The sequence below is a fragment of the Pseudoliparis swirei genome, chromosome 11, assembly GCF_029220125.1.
Source record: "Pseudoliparis swirei isolate HS2019 ecotype Mariana Trench chromosome 11, NWPU_hadal_v1, whole genome shotgun sequence".
NCBI lineage: Eukaryota > Metazoa > Chordata > Actinopteri > Perciformes > Liparidae > Pseudoliparis > Pseudoliparis swirei.
Genome location: NC_079398.1, coordinates 22,551,428 through 22,570,320, shown reverse-complemented (window position 1 = coordinate 22,570,320; position 18,893 = coordinate 22,551,428). Strand labels below are relative to the sequence as shown.

At 43.1% G+C, this 18,893-nt stretch overlaps 1 protein-coding gene across 4 annotated transcripts in view; it reads left to right on the top strand.

The window, feature by feature from the left end:
- atrn (attractin) overlaps nucleotides 1-18,893 on the top strand; it is a 163,151-nt gene that overhangs the window by 63,965 nt on the left and 80,293 nt on the right. For 2 of the 4 annotated variants that reach the window (XM_056426613.1, XM_056426615.1), the window contains exons 20-24: nucleotides 599-692; nucleotides 1,657-1,709; nucleotides 4,500-4,594; nucleotides 6,220-6,298; nucleotides 7,036-7,193. In XM_056426613.1, coding sequence (XP_056282588.1) covers nucleotides 599-692; nucleotides 1,657-1,709; nucleotides 4,500-4,594; nucleotides 6,220-6,298; nucleotides 7,036-7,193 — 479 coding nt within the window. Of the gene's footprint in view, nucleotides 1-598; nucleotides 693-1,656; nucleotides 1,710-4,499; nucleotides 4,595-6,219; nucleotides 6,299-7,035; nucleotides 7,194-15,018; nucleotides 15,195-15,314; nucleotides 15,420-18,893 lie in introns of those variants that run through there. The other 2 variants (XR_008833213.1, XM_056426614.1) reach the window with 2 other exon arrangements.

The window sequence follows — 18,893 nt, the reverse complement described above, 5'->3', positions numbered from 1 at the left end:
GATGAAATCCTCATATAGCTTGTTTTTTCGCCAGCTGTTCCCCCAAGTGCTACACAGATGTCTACATCATTTACACAGGTGTGCTGGTTCTCAAAATCACCAAATGTAATGGACATTTGGCATCTGTTCACGGACACGAAACCCGTCTCTTGGGTCACCTCGGATGAGTCGGGAGCCGGAGCTCCTGTGGGAGGTGCAGCTTAAAAGTTTGCTCTGAAAACTAAACTTCTTGATTTATTCCCTTCTTGTCCTTTTCCTTGGAGAATTAGACACTTGACCCCTATGAAACATTCCGGGAAGCAGAGTTTCCCATCAAACCTTTTTATAACTCTGTCAAACTGGACAGGGAAAGCTGGAAGAGTTAACCGGATCTAATGTATTTCGTTCTTATGATTTAAAACCACGACAGAGAACGTGTGTTTGAGCACCAGGGTCCCTTTTACTGCATTTCTCAATAAATAAAAAAAAGGATCTATAATTTAATCCATACAGAATAATAACAGTCATTATATGTTAAATAAAAAAAAAAGGGGGGGGGGGTTGTATTGCTTTACTTCCTGATGCACTCAGAGGTGTGTGTGTTGTGTCTTTTGTGCAGCCTGCAAGTGCAACGGCCATGCCAGCATGTGCAACCCCAACAACGGGAAGTGCTTCTGCACCACGAAGGGCATCAAAGGAGATCGCTGCCACCTGTGAGTCTGTGCTCGTCTTCCCTCGTCTTCATCTGCCCGGGGAAATGTTTTAACCCGTCGGAGCCTCAAGCCGTTTCAGGATGATTTGTTGTTGTTGTTGTTTTTGCTCCTATTACATTTGAGTTGCTTTTGCCTCCTTTTTCACTTCATCGTACGAGTCCTGCGTCTCTAAGGAAATAACTCAAACGTGTCTTTTGTGCACAGCTAAGTCCTAAAATTGAGAACAATGACAATTACACAAGTTTCGCTGAAGGGCCAGAATTTAAAGTTTTTTTTACAGGATCTGGTTCGTCAAAACTATTTCTTTTTGGGTGAAATGAAACCTGTAAAATAATGGGATTAAAATATCTATTTTTTTACCCAATTCTAAGCTTCGATTTTTTAATGTATTTTATTTTGTCACACATGACTCGTTTTAAATGTGAAAATCAGACGATAATTCCCATTTTTACAGTTTCTGGCTATTAACAGGAGTTTTTAGAAATTCTGGAACTTTACTCGTGTTTTGACACTAAACTTCTGTTCTGTGGGAACTTTATTCGTATACATTTGTCTCCGAGTCTCCCCCCTGTTTTCTTTTGGCGCCCTGTAATCGCAGCTGGTCATTAGTGCGAGCATCACTCACCTGAACTCAAGCCTCCCAAAACCAATTAAAAAGTTGAGATACAAGTTTCACAAATCAGTTGAGATACAAGTTTCACAAATCATCGGTATGACACTGAGGCTACTGTTTGAGGACATCATGTGTCCCTTAGTGACGTCCTTCACTTCCTTTCTTCTTAATCTGCTTTCTCATCGTGACTGGAGCTGACCGAGGAGAAGACTCACTCCCACTTTGTTTGTTTTAACAGCAATTAAATCGTCCTAATTTGCCTTTTTCTCTCTCTCTTCTTTTCCTCCGTGTTTGCCGTCTGCCCCTCGCCTTCCACCTCATCTTCACCTGTCGTCCGCCTCCTTCTCACAGGTGTGAAGTCGAGAATCGTTACCAAGGCAACCCCCTCAAAGGAACATGCTACTGTAAGTGGAATTCCAATTATCAACTTGCGTGTGTGTGTCAGGAGTGTGTGTGTGTGTGTGTGTGTGTGTGTGTGTGTCACATTAAGAAGTCTGATGTTTAAAGCAATAACGGCCTCAGACGGCGTTTCTTAAAAGAAGTCGCTGGTGAAAAGACTCCAGAGTGAGAAGCACATTCAGTTTTCAAGTCAGTTTATTTGTATAGCCCATTTTCACAAATTAAAAATTTGCCTCAGAGGGCTTTACAATCTGTACATATAGACATCCCTGACCTTTGACCTTTGACCTCATATCGGATCAGGAACAACTCCCAAACAACCCTTCAGGGGAAAAAAAGTGAAGAACCCTTGAGGAGAGCAACAGAGGAGGATCCCTCTCCAGGATGGACAGGTGCAATAGATGTCATGTGACCAGAAGGACAGATTAGAGTTAAAACACATTCAATGAATATGACGGAGTGTATGAATAGTTGGTAGTCGGCATATTCCACGATGGAGACCTCCACGATCCATCAACGTCAAAGTGTTTTTCTGCAGAACGTGGCGACGCTTTGCGAACAGCCGTCTTTCTTCACGCCGCGATGGCGCTCGCTCTGCCGGGGAACGCCGCACACACAGCTGATTAGTCTGCCGTCGTTATTATTCCCGTCATCTCTGTTCATGCGCCGAGGAATATGATAATGTAGTGGGACTTCACCGACGCTGTCCTCCGCGGTCCATAAGCACTTATTCCTCATTATTTTCTAATTTGATGTTTTTTCCAAGAGCGATAAATAGCGGTCGACGGCTCGTGTCGTTCGTCGCCGCTTCGTCTCTTCTGACGTGCGTCTCGCGATGCGAATTAAATACACATTATTCATTTGATGACTAATTAGTTAATCGCTTGTCAGAAAATGAATCGACCGCGACTTCGAGATTGTTCCGGCATCTCAAATAAAAGGATTTGCAGCTCTTCTGTTTATTTTCGATGTCGATCCCAATCTGTAATCAACGCATCGATAATCTCGCGCTGAATTTAATCAGTTACAGAAAAATTTAATTGCAAATATTTTGTGAACCCAATTTAGTTTTTAGGTCATTTTTAAAAGTAAAAAAACTCCACGCACACACTTTCGGTCCGGCTCGCTCCATTATGAGTTTTCTGCTTCTTATCCTTGTTTTCGTTGCCGGGTCGGTGGCGTCGCTGCTCGAAGCGCTCACCCAGACCGCTCCACACTCGTCGCTGCACTTCCTCGAGAACTTCGCGATGCGCCCGGCAAGTGCGAGGTCGATCGGAGTAACGATCGTGGAGAAAATCAAAGAGCACAGTCCATTTCGGTTCCATTGTAAATGGATTTTTCGGTCGGATTAGAAGAGACTGTTGATGAGAGGTGTAATAAAAAGACTCAACTCTGGATTTCTGATATTTGATATCAACTTTCAATATCAGCGTTGGCTGCTTTATTGATCCTTAATTAAAAATATGTTTCCATAAATAATATTTGTATTTCATTCACTAAAATGTATGATATTTCTATTTAATGTATTTGAATATTTTTAAAAGATCTTTTTTTATTTTTGTAACATTTTTAACATTTATTTTTATTGAAATACTGTATATATTTAGAGACTTTCATGAGGTTTCCTCTTGAATTCTGGTACATAAAGTTACAGGTCAATCACTAGTTAGAAATAATCATCAACTGCAAGTAAAATTGTGTTTAATGGAGAACCCAAATAGTTTATGAACTGAAATGCAATAAAAAGAGTCGGCAGAGACCTGGAAGAGTCGGTGAAGTCGTGCAGACGCGTTCTCACACGTCTCGTGTCATTCTGGTAAATATAAGTGAACATGAACCTGTGACGGCGAGGACACACAGCTGCACACGGCATGAGCCCCCCCCCCCCCCCGCTGCACGCGTGGCTCCTGATGAGAAGCAAAATGACCAAACCAGGTGGTTAAGATGTGTCTTGGTGGGAAGTGTTATTGTTCCCCACAGCGATGGGTAAAGTTTCAGACTCAGAAATCATTTGGTTCAATTCTTTGACTGTTTAAGCATCCTCAGGGTGTCGTGACAGAGATCTCCAGCAGTGTTTTAACGCAGCCTCTCCCAGACACGTAATAGCCGGCCTCACGACCTTCAGCACAGACTCAGTCCAGCCTCACGACCTTCAGCACAGACTCAGTCCAGCCTCACGACCTTCAGCACAGACTCAGTCCAATGTTCAGGTCCACACAGAAAGTCCTTTGATTTTCAGAGAAGAAAAAAGAAAGGGGATCTGGGTTTTTAAACAAGTTATTGTGTAAAAACGTTGTGTGGCATTCAAACTAAACTAATCGAGCTGCTCTTCTTTTTCTTCTAATTTTTCTTCTTCTTCTTCTCTTTTTCCATCATCTTCTTCTTCTCCTTTTTTCTCCTCTTCTTCTTCTTCTTCTCCTTTTTCCTCCTTCTTTTTCTTGTTCTCCTCTTACTACTTCTCCTTCATCTTGTTCTTCTTCTCCTACTACTATTTCTTCTTCTTCTCCTTGTTCTCCTTGTTCTTGTTCTCCTCTTCTTCTTATTCTCTTCTTCTTCTTGTTCTTCTTCTCCTCCTATTCTTCTTGTTCTCCTCTTCTTCTTGTTCTTCTCCTCCTCTTCTTCTTCTTGTTCTCCTCTTCTTGTTCTTCTCCTCCTCCTCCTATTCTTCTTCTTCTCCTCTTCTTCTTTTTCTTCTTCTTCTCCTCCTCCTCCTATTCTTATTGTTCTCTTCTTCTTGTTCTTCTTCTTTCTTCCTCTTCATCAATCCCCTCCCCGCTCTCCCACACTTCAAACAGACACGCTCCTCATCGACTACCAGTTCACCTTCAGCCTGTCGCAGGAGGACGACCGCTACTACACCGCCATCAACTTCGTGGCCACACCTGAGGAGGTGAGTCTCTGGCGGCGGATGCCCCGCCGTCGCAGCAGCTGCCGCTTCTATTGGGGTTAAAGATTGCGAAGTCGGAACAGGATGACGAGGGTCATCTTTTCCCCCCCACCTCAACGCTTCTCCTGTTGTTTCTGTTCCAGTTCAGGAATGATATCAGAGGTTATTACATAATAGTAACGATGAAGGGAAACCTGTCATGTAACATATAATATGTTGCTGTCCTCAATATAGAAAATGACACCGGTCCCGTTTTGTGGTTCGAGACACTTTGTGTTTATTTAACTCGAGTATGAACAGAATTTACCAATCTTCATACACAAGCTCCACATCAAAGACGATACTTATTCGCAACATAAAAAAAGAAGCATGGCTTCGTATAAAATAAGTAAAATGTATAGATAGTACAATATAAAATAAGATCAAACCAATAGAGAAAACTAGAATGAGCACTCGGTAGAGCGCATACCTTCGCATATCATAAGATTGGGCATTGAATTATGAACATTTTGGCATTAGTTGCATGCCAATTGGATAGAAATTGACCGCGCTATGGTAAAAATAAGATTTTGACCTTTTCATGACATTGACCTTGACCTTTCATCCGATCGATCTCAAAATCTAATCAAATAGTCCCCGGATGATAACCAATCATCCCACCAAATTTCATGCGATTCAGTTTAATACTTTTTGAGTTATGCGAGTAACACGCATACAAATAAATAAATATATACACGGCGATCAAAACATAACCTTCCGCATTTTCAATGAAAAGGTAATGACAAAATATGAGATTCAACTACAGATGTTTTTCCTGCAAATGGAAGCTCGTCCCGCCGGCTGCAGCATCTGGAGCCTATAACAAACATACAGTTAGTGTGCCAGAAAAAGAGTTGCTATGTCAAAATACAAAGTATGTCAAATGTAGAATGCCAAAAATACCCGGAGGTTCCACCACATCCGGTCACATTTGGCGACATGCAAGCCCGCGCGCTTTTGTGGGCCGCTCTGACTCACAATCCTGTGAGCCAGAAGGTCAAAGGTGCCATGTCAGGGCGAAGTAGCACAACCCGCCCTGAGTACTTTATAAGGGCAGCTGCAGTGCGCACTACATTTTAACAAGTATAACGTGTATTTTATCCAGTAGAGACGTCGCCCACTTACCTTTATGTCTAAATTCTCCATAATATCGTAGAGTCTGGAGAGATGCCTTCGACCGGGTCCGTTTGTAAATGTATTTCCATGATAATTAAAGTAAACGTCTCGCTCCCACTTGACGTTATCAAAGCAGACATCGCCGCACAGCCGAACACTCGCAGTCTTTTTCATGCACATCGTCTTCATCATCGACTCCTGTTCAAACATTTGGTTTGCTAATGCAGCTTCCATTAGCGGCGCAAATGTGCACCGCGGTAACTGTTTGAACAGCTGCACACTGGGGGGGGGGGTCTGTATTTACAGTAAAGCAAAGGAGCTTTTAATACATGGAAACACATTTTGTTCACGTTTCTTATATTTCTTTCTTTCTTTTTTCTATACGTCCTATGCACGTTTCTATACTAATGATGTATAATGAGGTATAATGAGGTGGTGACGGCCCGCTTTCTGTTTCCTCTGGCCCTCCTCAGCCAAACCGCGATCTGGACATGTTCATAAACGCTTCGAAGAACTTCAACCTGAACATAACCTGGGCCACGAGCTTCACCGGTAGGTCTCCACGAAACACCCGCGACAATCAGAAAATGAATGACCTCCAACTTTGATGATAAAAAACATTTTAACCCTCATGTTACCTTTAGGGTCAATTTGACCCCATTCAATGTTTAATGTCGGTGTTCTTTGGGGTCAATTTGACCCCAGGCTGTTTTTCACTGTGTCAAACATATAAGAAATATCAACTTTTTTATATATTTAAAGGGCTATTTAGGTAGTCAACAAACAAACATAAAGTACCTCACACTTACACTTGGAAAACAATATTAATTCTAATAATTTTCTGGAGGTTTTAATTGCTGGGGTCAAATTGACCCCAAGGGTAAAATATGTCAGTAAATATAAAGGTAACAGGAGGTTAAACATTGAATGGGGTCAAATTGACCTGAAGGTAACAGGAGGGTTAAAAAAGATAACTAATAATAAGGCTGCTGTCCTGAAGCGGGGTTATCATATACAGAGAGCACTGCCATCTTTGATTTGTTCATATTGGATGGACTGAAAATAAGCTCATGGTTCTTGTGTAATTTTCACTCGTTTTGGTCTTAGTCGAATAAGATATAAGTTCATTATTTTTAAATTTTTTGTTCACTACTACTTAATGAGTACTTGATAGTTTTGGGGGTGAAGTATTCCTTATTTCCCTCATACTTTCCTTGCCCCTCTCCGTCTCTTCACGCTCTTCTCTCTCTCTCCGTCCTTCTCCTTCCTTTCCCCTCTCTGTCACTCAGCAGGCACTCAGTCCGGCGAGGAGATCCCCATCGTCTCCCGGAGCAGCATCAAGGAGTTCAAAGACAGCTTCTCCAACGAGAACTTTGACTTCCGCAACAGCCCAAACATCACCTTCTTCGTCTACGTCAGCAACTTCACGTGGCCCATTAAGATCCAAGTAAGTCCACAGAGTTCACGTCGATACGAAGCTCGAGGCGTTTCGCCATCGTTACCGTCCGACTTTCAGAATCAACCGTGATTTCAAAAAATGTAGCTCGAAATCACCAAAAACCAGAAATGTATTTGAGCAAGAGGAGCTCCGCTTATCGCTGCTTTCTTCTGGCTAACCTTTCTTATGACCATTTGCTCGTGCTTCTTATCCACATCGCCAAGACGTGCACACAACTGAGAATAGTGCCTACCACTAAATAGGTAATAGACCCCCCTGAACAGTTGGACCATGACACAACACCTTGGTTGACACATCCACACCAACAGAATGGAGACCCCTATACCCCCATTGGAACAGGAGGAGCAGACCTTGTGAACTTCATTGAAAGTTATTTTCTTTCATACATCGTTCCTTCTTAACCATTGTTTCATAAGACAACAAAAACTTTTAACCACTACAATCAAGGTTTATACACCCCACTATGGTGTTCATCTACTAGAAACAAACAATGTGAACTTATTCAATTTCAGCATGTAGGATTTTTGTCACCTATCAATGGATGTGGATATCATGTAGTAGCTGTCTCATTCTCAGAATCTAGTTATCACTATGGTTTTTCATATTTATTTAGTTTTTATCTATTAATTGACAATTTTAATGGTGAAAATGAATATATATCTGGTATATACAAAATAATTCTATATGATTTATTTCACAGAAGGTAGATCAAGATCCAAATTTGATTGATTACTCACAGTTAGGTAGCTGTATCTTTTTTTTCTGTATGACCTTGGTGTAGGGCTTTAATTATGTATACCCATAATTGGATATTTAGCTGTTTAATTCAATTTAATTAACAATACATGTGGGCTTTCTCACATATTATATCAGAATGGAAGTTTTTGGCTTGGGTTTATATCATCAACTTTGTCTACTGAGACAGCGACATATAGTTTGATTGCGCAATTCACCCCAGATGAAAGAGATGAAACGGCTGAAGTCGTCTTGTATATATCTTCTGACTATAAATTAAGGCTAAGAACATAATCCCGTTATGCGTGTCCTGCTTCTTGTGTGAGCATGCTTTTGACTCTGCTTGCCAAGTATCTCTAAAAGAGTGTGCCTGTGCTTTTGCTCCTTCTGCAATACTTGTGCTTTGGGGGAGATGGATGCTTTGGCTCTGATTCCATGTTCCTACACCTTGGCATGCACACTGCTATATATGATTTGGCGCATTGCTTGCTGATTGCTCTTCACAAGTCTCTCTTCCTTGTCCTAGGTCCACTTTTCTTGCTCTAAGGCACTTAGTTTTTGTTGGTCACGGCATTGGTCTGTCTATGGTGAAAGGAGTGTTTTTCACCTTGTTCTCTTTTCTCTCCTCCAGCATGCTCCTTTCCTTCTCACCTTACTCTCATGGATTTGCAAGGGCTCCTGTTCTCCTTTCCGGCTTCCTCCTCCTGTCGGGCCTTCCGATCCTTCCTCCTTGACTCTTCTTCCCGTCTCAGTCTGGTCTGGGTCTTGGTGGGCCCTGAGAGGTGGTCAGCCGTCTCTGCTCGAAGGTGACAGTGAATGCTGGATCGCAGCAGCTGGTGAGTGTTCTTCATTTTACCTGTGTGTGAGAGCTGTGGTGAGCATGTGAGGCTAGCACTGGATCTTAGCATGCTGTCCTCATCGAGATCAGGTGTCCACATGGTCTGACTGGTTGGGGTCTGATTAGGATCTCCCTGTGTCTGGTTGAGCCTGCTTTCAAAAAGACCTGCATAAATCCTCTTGCGACTTGACAGCGCTTGTTTAGATGAGGTATTCTCCGAAGTGCAAAAAGCCTGTGTAGACATTTGAGTTCACATTTAGTCCTGATACTTTTTTCAACTCAATCTAATCATTGAGATTTATACTCAACTCAATAAACTGACGTGAGCTGACTGAGAATGATCTATTTTACAAACTATTCAAAACTGTATCTGCAAAAATGTGACCCTGTTGTTGTTATTTGTTGTAAAGCATTGCAATGAGCGGGTGCTCCTGCAGGCAGAAGATCTATGTCTTGGGGCAGGCGTTTTGGCATTTAATCTATTACACTGGGCAATCAACCATCGACTGGAAGAAGGACAAATCCTGGAATTACAGCAAGCCTGGCAACGTAAAAGAATAAAAATAAAAAGCTCTAACTCTGGAGCTGGGGGAAGTCTATGTGAGGATCCATCGGGAGCGCTGTGGGAATGTTAAAGAATGGACTGAAAGAAAGCCCCATAGTGACACACATTAAAAGAATTAACCATGCTCTCCACCAAAGAGACTGCAGCCCAGCCCACAGTCTTGACGCAGACTATTGACACAGGTCAAAAAATAGCTGTAAATCCATGATGGTGGTGCTGAGGTGCACCTTGGCCATGGGGTTGGTGTGTTAACAGAGGCCTGATTTTAATCTTCTGAATACCCATCCCCCCTACATGAAGTAACCCTCAAGTTGAGTGAACCTGTGTCCTGACACTGCCCTGATAGTAGTGTGCCTACAAGCTGACTCTAAGACAATGTGGTGTGCTGTGGCTCACCTGAGGTGTGATGTGACCTGTGTGTGTGTGATGTGTTGGTACTGTTTGAATCTGCATTGGAAGTAATGTGCAACAGATCAGGTATGCAGATAGCTCTGTTGCCATACCTGGACCCTATCATGTCTGCTCTCCATCAGTTTTATCGTCATCAGACTAGTTGATTTCATGATCATTGAAGCATAGTTGAGTTAAGTTCAAGCTATTCTCACATGAGTTGAGTTTCACATGCATGCTATCCTAACATGTGCTGTTTTATTCCTGTATAGATATGCATGCGTATCCAGAGAAGTGTGATGACTGGCATGTCTGATGAAGGTGATCATAGCTGGATGCCGGACTAGACCTGCACATGACAGCCCACAAGACCTGTCAACAAGTGGCCCAGAAGCCAGAAGAGACAACAATGTGTCAAAGAAGACATGTGACAGACCAGTCTCCACCCATTAAGCGACCCACACAACTGAGTTTTATACAATAAATATCAGTTCAGTGAGTAAAATCGGTCTAGTGGAAGTCTGTATCACCTGGGCCTTTGTTTCTTCCAGGCCTTGCTTCTCTTCTCTAAGTCAGTTCTTAAGTTCTCTTCTGTCTTTTCATTGAGTTTTAAGCCATTTAGTCAGTTTCCTTGAGTGTCTTCTCTGGATCTAAAGTCTGTGCCTCTCTTTCTAAATCAATTTAAATCCACTGTCTTCTCTTAATATGTTGTTTTAAATTTAAAAAACTTTTTTTACTTTCTAGGGAGATTCACATTTCTCTCATGATCACATGTCTTTTCTATTGCTTGTTGTTCCCATTGGTGCGTTTTGTTTTAGATTTATTAGACTAGTTTTATGTCTATTTTATGCCAAATGTTTAGATTGTAGTATTTTTTATGTGTCCTTTATATGTGTAATTCATCATATAATACAGCCTAGTTTATGGCTGTATATCATCATATAATACAATCTATACATATACAATATTTTCATATACATTCTTATGGGAAATGCCTGGTCTTTCTTTTCACTCTTCATGAACCCCTTTGGTCCCTTTGGTTCTTTTCTTTCTTTCTTTTTTCTTTTGTTTCTTTTTTACTGTTTTTTCTTTTTTCTTTTTCTCTTGCGCATATTACTGTGATGGTAGTTGTGGTCCTCACTGAGTCTTTACCAGTCAGTTAAAGTCCCAGAGGGAGTCGATCCCCAGCAAGGACCTGCCTGGACCGTGACACGGGAGGACCAGATGTGCCCAGATGTGGTGCCGGTGGTTCCACCACGCTTCAGTGTCTGGGATGGAGTTTCCTTCAATGGGATGAGCAGCACAGTTCCCACAGTTTCCTGATAGCTAAAGTCTATGCTTCAGACTCAATACTGTCTCTGTATACACTGGCCCTGCCATGCTTCCTGACCCATAGTATTGATCATCTCGTCTGGTGCAACCATATTGTCTAATATGTTTTTGTGCTGCCTGCTGCAATCACATGGTCTAGAAGAATATTTGACAACTATAAATCCATGATTATTTTTTTGAGTTTTTTTTAGCTGCTCTTAGTGGTATCTTAAAATTTACAAATGAGAAATTAGCTTTTGGTCAAAACATTTTTAAAGACCTTTAGAAAATCAAGTGGTTTTCTTTAAAGTTTTTTTCCTTTTTGTTGTTTTGTTTTGTTCTTTTGTTTCCTGGAGAGCTCTTGTTGTGTCCTGGGGTTTGTCCCCCTCCCCTTGTCCGCCGGGAAGCCCTCTTCCTCTCTCTCCCCTTCCTCCGCAGTTCTTGTCCTTTTGGCTCATATCTCTCTGTAGCTGCTCGTCATCTGCCTCTGCCTCGACCTCTTGTCATCCCAAGTTGCCATGGAGCCTCGACCCGTTGTCCCTGCCAAGCCGCTATTCCTCTATCTTGCATTTGCCATGGAGGAATATAGCGTATTTCTGCGTGCTGCTTCTTGTCTTACCCATGTCCAGCATGTTTTTCTCACCATCTGCGGATCTTGTGTTTTTTTCTCACCATCTGGCATTCTGTTGGTCTCGCTCTTCTCACGCTCTCACGAGTTCGCTCTGTCGCTGGTCCAGATGAATTGTTCAGATGTTCTTTGCCTCTTGGCAAGTCTTGACTGTGACTGATGAGGCTGCTGGCGCTGCTGGCAAGCTGCAGCGGCGGCCAGTTGCAGGGGGCGGAGTCCAGGAAATTCTCTCAGACAAGAATACAGAGTATCAAAAGACAAGTATTAGGTGAATGCAATGACATGTGTGCACACTTTTCTTTGATATTCTTTTTCAAGGCTGCATATCTTGACTGTTTTTTTCCAGTTTCACCTCTCTTATTTGTCAACTGTTTTATTTCTTTTTTCACTTTTTCAAAAAAATCCAATCTACCAATTTCATTTGATCCCAGCTTTCAGGATATCAGGGGACATAAAGGATCACCATCAAGGAAGGATGGGGACTATGCCTCAGAGGCGGATGGATGCTCCCAACGGTCTCACTCTCTAATTGAGCACTACACATCTTTACATAATTACAAAATTAATATGTTTTCTAAAAAATTACAAATTTTAATGAAACAAACAAAATTCTACATGGATGCTAACAATAAAACAAAGCTGCTATCTCTAAAAACTAAAAAAGTTTTTCAGTCCAAAAAAACTAGACAAAAGGTAAAACAAACAGAGAAAACAACAGTTTTTGATTTTCCATTTTGTTTTTCTGATTTGAGATTTTTCTTGAATTGATCTCAATTAATTTTTTTGATTTTTGATCTCAAAAAAAAATTATTCTCATCTCACCGCGGTTTTGTTACTTCATCTGGGTTGGAAGTCGGCAGTCCTGGTCTCCGCCTCGGGCAGTTCATCGGGAGGATTCATCTATATTATGGCCATCTTGGGCCTCAGCCCGTTCAGCAAATCGCTCTCCATCCCAATCCAAAATGCGCCCACATGCCTTGTGAACAAATGAGTATTCTAAGTAAAATCAAAGTATCCTACTTTACTATATTATATCATCACTTATTATATAAAGATCAGAATGTGAGGTACAAACAAGTGGGTACAAAATTCAAGACACTAGACAAAACAGTGAACAAATAAAGTCATATAACAAATAAATATCTCACCAACACCAAGCTGTGACCCAAGGAGCCCCCTCTGCTCCTGAACCCTCTCTTGAGAGAGCTGCTTTATGCTTGCTTTTCTCATCGGCTACCCTTTCATCGCCAAGCCAAAGACGTTCCACCAGAGTCCATCTCCACTACTAAAAGTAATAGGAGACCCTGAAGGTTTACCCGGGGGTCAAAACTCTTGGTGACCTCCTCTTCACATGACCAGGATTAGATTATCCCCCCCCCCCAGATGGGGGGATGGCGACCTTGCTTGATACATTCCAGGAGAGAGAGAACTTCTAAAACACATTTTTCCCCAACAGTATTTATAGAACAAATCAAACACAATGTGTTGTGCTGGAGTCCACAACAGAGGAGCCTTTGTGCTGCTTCGGATTCCTCTGAGCTGGCCAGATGTAATTCTGACTGACAGAAAGGCACATTCAGCTGTGACTTCTAATGTTTAGCATCCGCTGACGGGTATCGTGTTGATTCAGGGGAAGAAAGCTGACTGGTTCAATACGTCGCTGGAAATCTATAAATGGGAGGCTGTGTGCTTTGGCAACATGGGCGGCAGCGGCTGGAATGAATGTGAATGGGATGTCACGGAGAGGGAAAGTTGAAACGGCTCTCAGTTGAACCAAAAGAGAGAAGTGTGAGCCAATCGATCGGCCAGATTCATTATTTATTTATGGCGTCCAACAGATGTGCCTCGCGTTATTCGGGAGGCTTTCAATGTGGACGTTTAGCCAGCTCGGCCTGTAAAACTAAATGCTGTTGCTTCTTCGTGTGATGCACATAAACATTTCAAGAGCAGCATGTCTCAAATAAGTATGGAGGACTTAAAATGACTAGAGTATAAATAAATAAATAAATGAATGAATAAATACAAGAATAAATAAATAAATGCTTAAATAAATACAGGAATAAATAAATAAATGCTTAAATAAATTTATAAATGAATAAATACAAGAATAAATAAATGTGTAAATGATTAAATAAATACAGGAATAAATAAATAAATGCTTAAATAAATGTATAAATAAATACAAGAATAATTGTGTAAATAAATAAATAAATACAGAAATGAATAAATATAAGTTATAACTCAACAGGACATCATAAAATAAATGTATTTCTACATTTCTGTATTTCGTCATTTATTTATATCTCTATTTATGTGTCCACACGTATTTCTTCATTTATTTATGTGTGACATGTATGTGTCCTTGTATGCAAATGAGCTGGTGACTTTTCACTGAGACGCTTCTCTTTTAGAGTAAAAAAGTTCTGGCCGGTTAAAATGCCAGAGCGTAAACGTCGGCAGCGGCCAGTAAACCGCCGGTCGCTGCGGGAGCTTTTCCCCGGCGTTGATGTGGCTCCTGGTGAATGAGCCTCTGTGTCTGCGTGCAGCCACGGCTCAATAGCCCTTTCTTCCCGTACGCCAGAACGGCGAAGCCGTGGTGTCGGGCGTTTACTGCCTGGAATTGTCTTTATCCCTTTTAAATGTGCAACGACTGCTCAGTTTCGTGGCATTCTGTCCGTTGCGTGAACTTCACACTGCGGCCACAGAAGATACTCGTTTCTGATTCTCAAGCAGATGTCCATAGCAACAGCTGATGACGTCAAGGAGTGTTTCGTTGCCATGGCGTCATCCTGATGATACACTCTGTCATGTCCTGATGTAGACAATAATGGACTTTCTTTGGGCGGGGGCATAAAGATGCTCTCTTGAGTACCCGCCTAGCAACTGATCTCAGATCTTGAAAAGGCACTATGTAGGAGGTCCGACTGAACGGGAACTCGATGTATTGATATATCTGACGAGTTCTGACTGATCGCACGACTTCTCAGACACGTTCCCAGTGAATAGAAACGTGTATCCAGATACTTTCACATGCAGCTGTTTGAAAGTTAGCTCATGGGTGTCTGTGCGGCTCGATAAAGAAGGGAATAAACTCCGAATGAAGTTCGATGCGGCGACGGAAAAGCACCGCCATGATTGGCCGGTGCTGGTTTTGGGAGCACAAAGGTACTCCAGACCCTGGATCGTGTGCTCTGTGCACAGCCGGCCGGTCTGTGAGCCGCTCTGATTACTTCTGGAAGTGATTTTACTGGTTGACCCGTGTAATGCTCCTTCCCTCTTGCCCTCCTCCTGCAAGGTGACAAAATAAATAATACTCCTGCCTCCATCCTCCACTTCCTGCCTTCAGTTCTTCAGCTTCGGGGCTCCAGCCCTCCGGTGCAGCTCTGAGAGAGTCCTCCTCCTCTCGGCCTCCTCTGGTCCACCTCACGTGTCTTCTGGGTGGGATCATGTCGAGGATCACCCCCTAGCATAGCGGTTCATTTCTCCTCCTAGTACTCATGGAGCTCTACCTTCGCCAGCGAGGTAACATTTTTTTTAAATGTTCCTCTTTTTCTGCCTACTCGTCGACAAAAGATCTCTTCCTAACAACAGCCCTTCATCTTTCTATTTTGTCGACCTTTTCTGACTCCTCGCCGACTGCAGTTTGGCACTGGGATACGTGTGTGTGTGTGTGTGTGTGTGTTTTCGTAGGCGGCTGGTTGGCAGGTGGAGATCGCATTGTTGGAAAGCAGTTGGTAAACAGCAGCGCAGAAACAGCACGAGCAAAGTGGAATGTAAAGTTGAAACACATGCTGCATTCAGAGAGGGCTGTGTGCAGCTCGCTCTCACTCTCTTTCTGTCTCTCTCTCTCTGTCTTTCTGTCTCTCTGTCTCTGTCTTTCTGTCTCTCTCTCTCTTTCTGTCTCTATCTGTCTCTCTCTCTTTCTGTCTCTCTCTCTCTTTCTGTCTCTCTCTGTCTCTGTCTGTCTCTCTCTCTCTGTCTCTCTCTCTCTCTTTCTGTCTCTGTCTCTCTCTGTCTCTCTCTCTCTCTCTTTCTGTCTCTTTCTGTCTCTCTTTGTCTCTCTCTCTTTCTGTCTGTCTTTGTCTCTCTCTGTCTCTTTCTGTCTCTCTGTCTCTGTCTCTCTCTCTCTCTCTCTCTCTCTCTCTCTCTCTCTCTCTCTCTCTCTCGTTGCATTCACCACCCAACCTGCAGTTAGTCAGCACACACTTTCTTTTTTGTTTACCCCCCCTCTGCCCTGAAAAACGAAATACATCGAATAAATAAAAAATTCCTGCCGATCGGATTCAAGTTCCCAAACTTCTGCAAGTCACAGATTGCAGGAATCACACTTTGATGTCGTCGTGTTGACCCAACAACAAGCAGGTCCTACGCACTGGGGCCAAAGTGCATTCTGGGACGACTTCCTTACCGTCGAGCGGCTCGCGTCGGCAAAGCGCCGCGATTCGTCGGCCCCCGCCCTCCCCGCTCCCTTCTTTATCTCTCCTGATGAAGAATGGATCTGGATTTAATGATGTTTGTAATGAAACTTAAATCCCAGACTAATGACATTAAAGAGCTGTGATCTCCCGCTCCGTGCCTGAGTGAACATGTCATGATACGGTGGAGATTAGAGCGGGCTCCCATTTCAAACCCCGCTGTGGAGCAGCAGCTGCAGCCGTCAGCTGGCCGGGCCGCCGCCGCGTGGCTGACTGGTGGGTGCGTTTTGATACCGATCACCCACAGAGGGTAGGACACACACACATGGGCGGGTCTGCCCAGCGTGCAGCCGCCTGGAGTCAGACGGCTGCTTATTATTAATGCAAATATAATCAATTCAGTTTATTTGTAGAGCCCATTTTCACAAATTACAAATGTGTCTCAGAGTGCTTTACAATCTGTACATATAGACATCCCTGACCTTTGACCTTTGACCTCACATCGGATCAGGAACAACTCCCAAATAACCCTTCAGGGGAAAAAAAGTGAAGAACCCTTGAGGAGAGAACAGAGGAGGATCCCTCTCCAGGATGGACAGAACAATAGATGTCATGTGACCAGAAGTACAGATTAGAGTTAAAACACATTCAATGAATATGACAGTGTGAATAGTTGGTAGTCGGCATATTCCACGATGGAGACCTCCACCATCCATCAGGCAGATGGAGGTAGAGAGGAGAAGTGGGCGGAGTCTCAACAGTGGGCGGAGTCTCAACAGGGCAATGGCCTAGTATATGCGTGTTAGCACATCTAGAAAATTTATTGAAATCAATTGTTTTGCTGTCAACGTACAGAATGATTGCACATGGAGTTTATCTACGTTGCTACCTTTGTTCACTCGAGCTTCAGTTGTTTATTTGACGATAATGACGGCCATGCTGACGTGAGCCGACAGCCACACACGGGTAGCCGGGCTAGAAATGCTCACAAAACAGAGTGAACATTACATTTCTTGCTGTCGTCACAATCGAACTAAAGAAGGAAAGTTCTGTAAAACATTACTCTCTGGCACTTACAGAACACACACACACACACACACAGTTTTGTTCTATCGTGTCCTTTTTCCTTCAAAGCTCCATTGTAGCTGTCGGAAGCCATTGAGAAGTGGAACATGTCGCGTTCACATCGCCCGGCTTGACGGGCCCTGCTGTGAGATTCTGTGCGGCCCCTAAAGCCCCCCCCCCCCCCCCCCTCTGCTGGGCGCAGAGCGAGAGTCACCCGGGCCTCCCGCCGCCAGCCTCTCGGTGACAAAGCGCCGCTGGCATTGGAGATCAAACGCTACGATGACGTTAAGAAGTTGGGCAGCAATGACACGCGCCGTTGATTGATTTTGATTCTTTTTTTGCATTGTTCTTTAAAGGGTTTATTGTGTCATTTGAAGAGAGAATGACTCGATGTGTACGTAATCACCTCGAGGAGTCGCCGGCTTCGATTGGCCGCCGTCACAAAGAGAACCGGGTTGCAAAGCACCGGCTGACGAGGCACCTGTGATTACTCCTGAGAGAAACCCTGCCGCTCGGGTTCACACTACCTCTGGTCGTGTTTCTCTAATCCTTTATTTTCACAGGAAGTGAAAAGTTACCGCCAAATCATTTCCTGTTAATTGCATGATGCAAATTGGCACCTTTTTAGAAAGGTATTTCCAAAAAGTCGTCTGTCGTGCTTTGTGGAGGTGCAAGTAGGACATTTTTCTCTTAAAAAAAAAAGAAAAATCCTGCTCACGTCGGAGCGTTTTAGAGTATTTTGGAGAAAAAGTAATAGGAAAAAGTCTAAAATATATATTTTTATTTGGGTTTTCAGCTAGTTTTGTTGTCAAGACCAATTCATGACTAAGACCAGAGCTCATTGAGACCCAGACAAGACCAAGGCAGGGTGAGACCAAGTCACGAAGACCAAGACCTCACCCCCCCAAAAGACAAAAAAAAACTAGAGGATATGTGTACTAGTTGTAATAGAACAATTAAAAGTGGGATTTCTCTGAGAATCGACAAGTTCTGATGTTAACTCCCACGTCAGACGATTCAGAGGTAATTTGTTGATCTCCCATGTTGGAGTTGTGCCTTGTGTGTGGAGCAGCTTGATCGTGCATCTCATTTCCACAAATAGTTCACTGACAAAAGCACTAATTACATGTCAAAGGATTACACAAAGAAGGCCAATTTGTTTTTAATAGCTTTAGAAACGGCAGGGCTTCAAAATCTTAATTTTATTAAATATTTTGCAGCCAGTAACTGTTTATTACCTTCTTTTCTTTATAAATCATGAAATACTTTAAAGCACTAAAGTAGTCCATGATTGAGAGCTGTGAGTTTACAGATAATTACACGCCCGTTATTGTGTCGGTTGGTTTTCTGGCTTCAGGCGGTGCTCGTTTCCATCGGTTACGCTCGTCCGTTCGAGTTCCCGCAGAAAGAAAGGAAACGCACACGTGTATTTATGCACCTGGGGTTCAGTGTCTTGCTCAAGGGCACTTGGACATGCAACTAATTGCGAGAGCGGGGATTTAACCGGGTACCTTGCGGTTATGGGACGACCACTCATCCCCGTGAGCTCCAGCCGCCCCATCTTAAATCTCAGTGGGGAGAGTGGTGGTCCCGTAGCAGCAAGGTACCCCTCCTTAAAAACGAAGGAAGGGTCGAATGCAGAGAAGAAACGCATAAATAAAAGTGTACATTTCTTTCTTTTCCTTTCTTAATCGGGGAAAAAAAGATGACGCCAGGCCGCTCTCGCGTCGGTCGACGCATC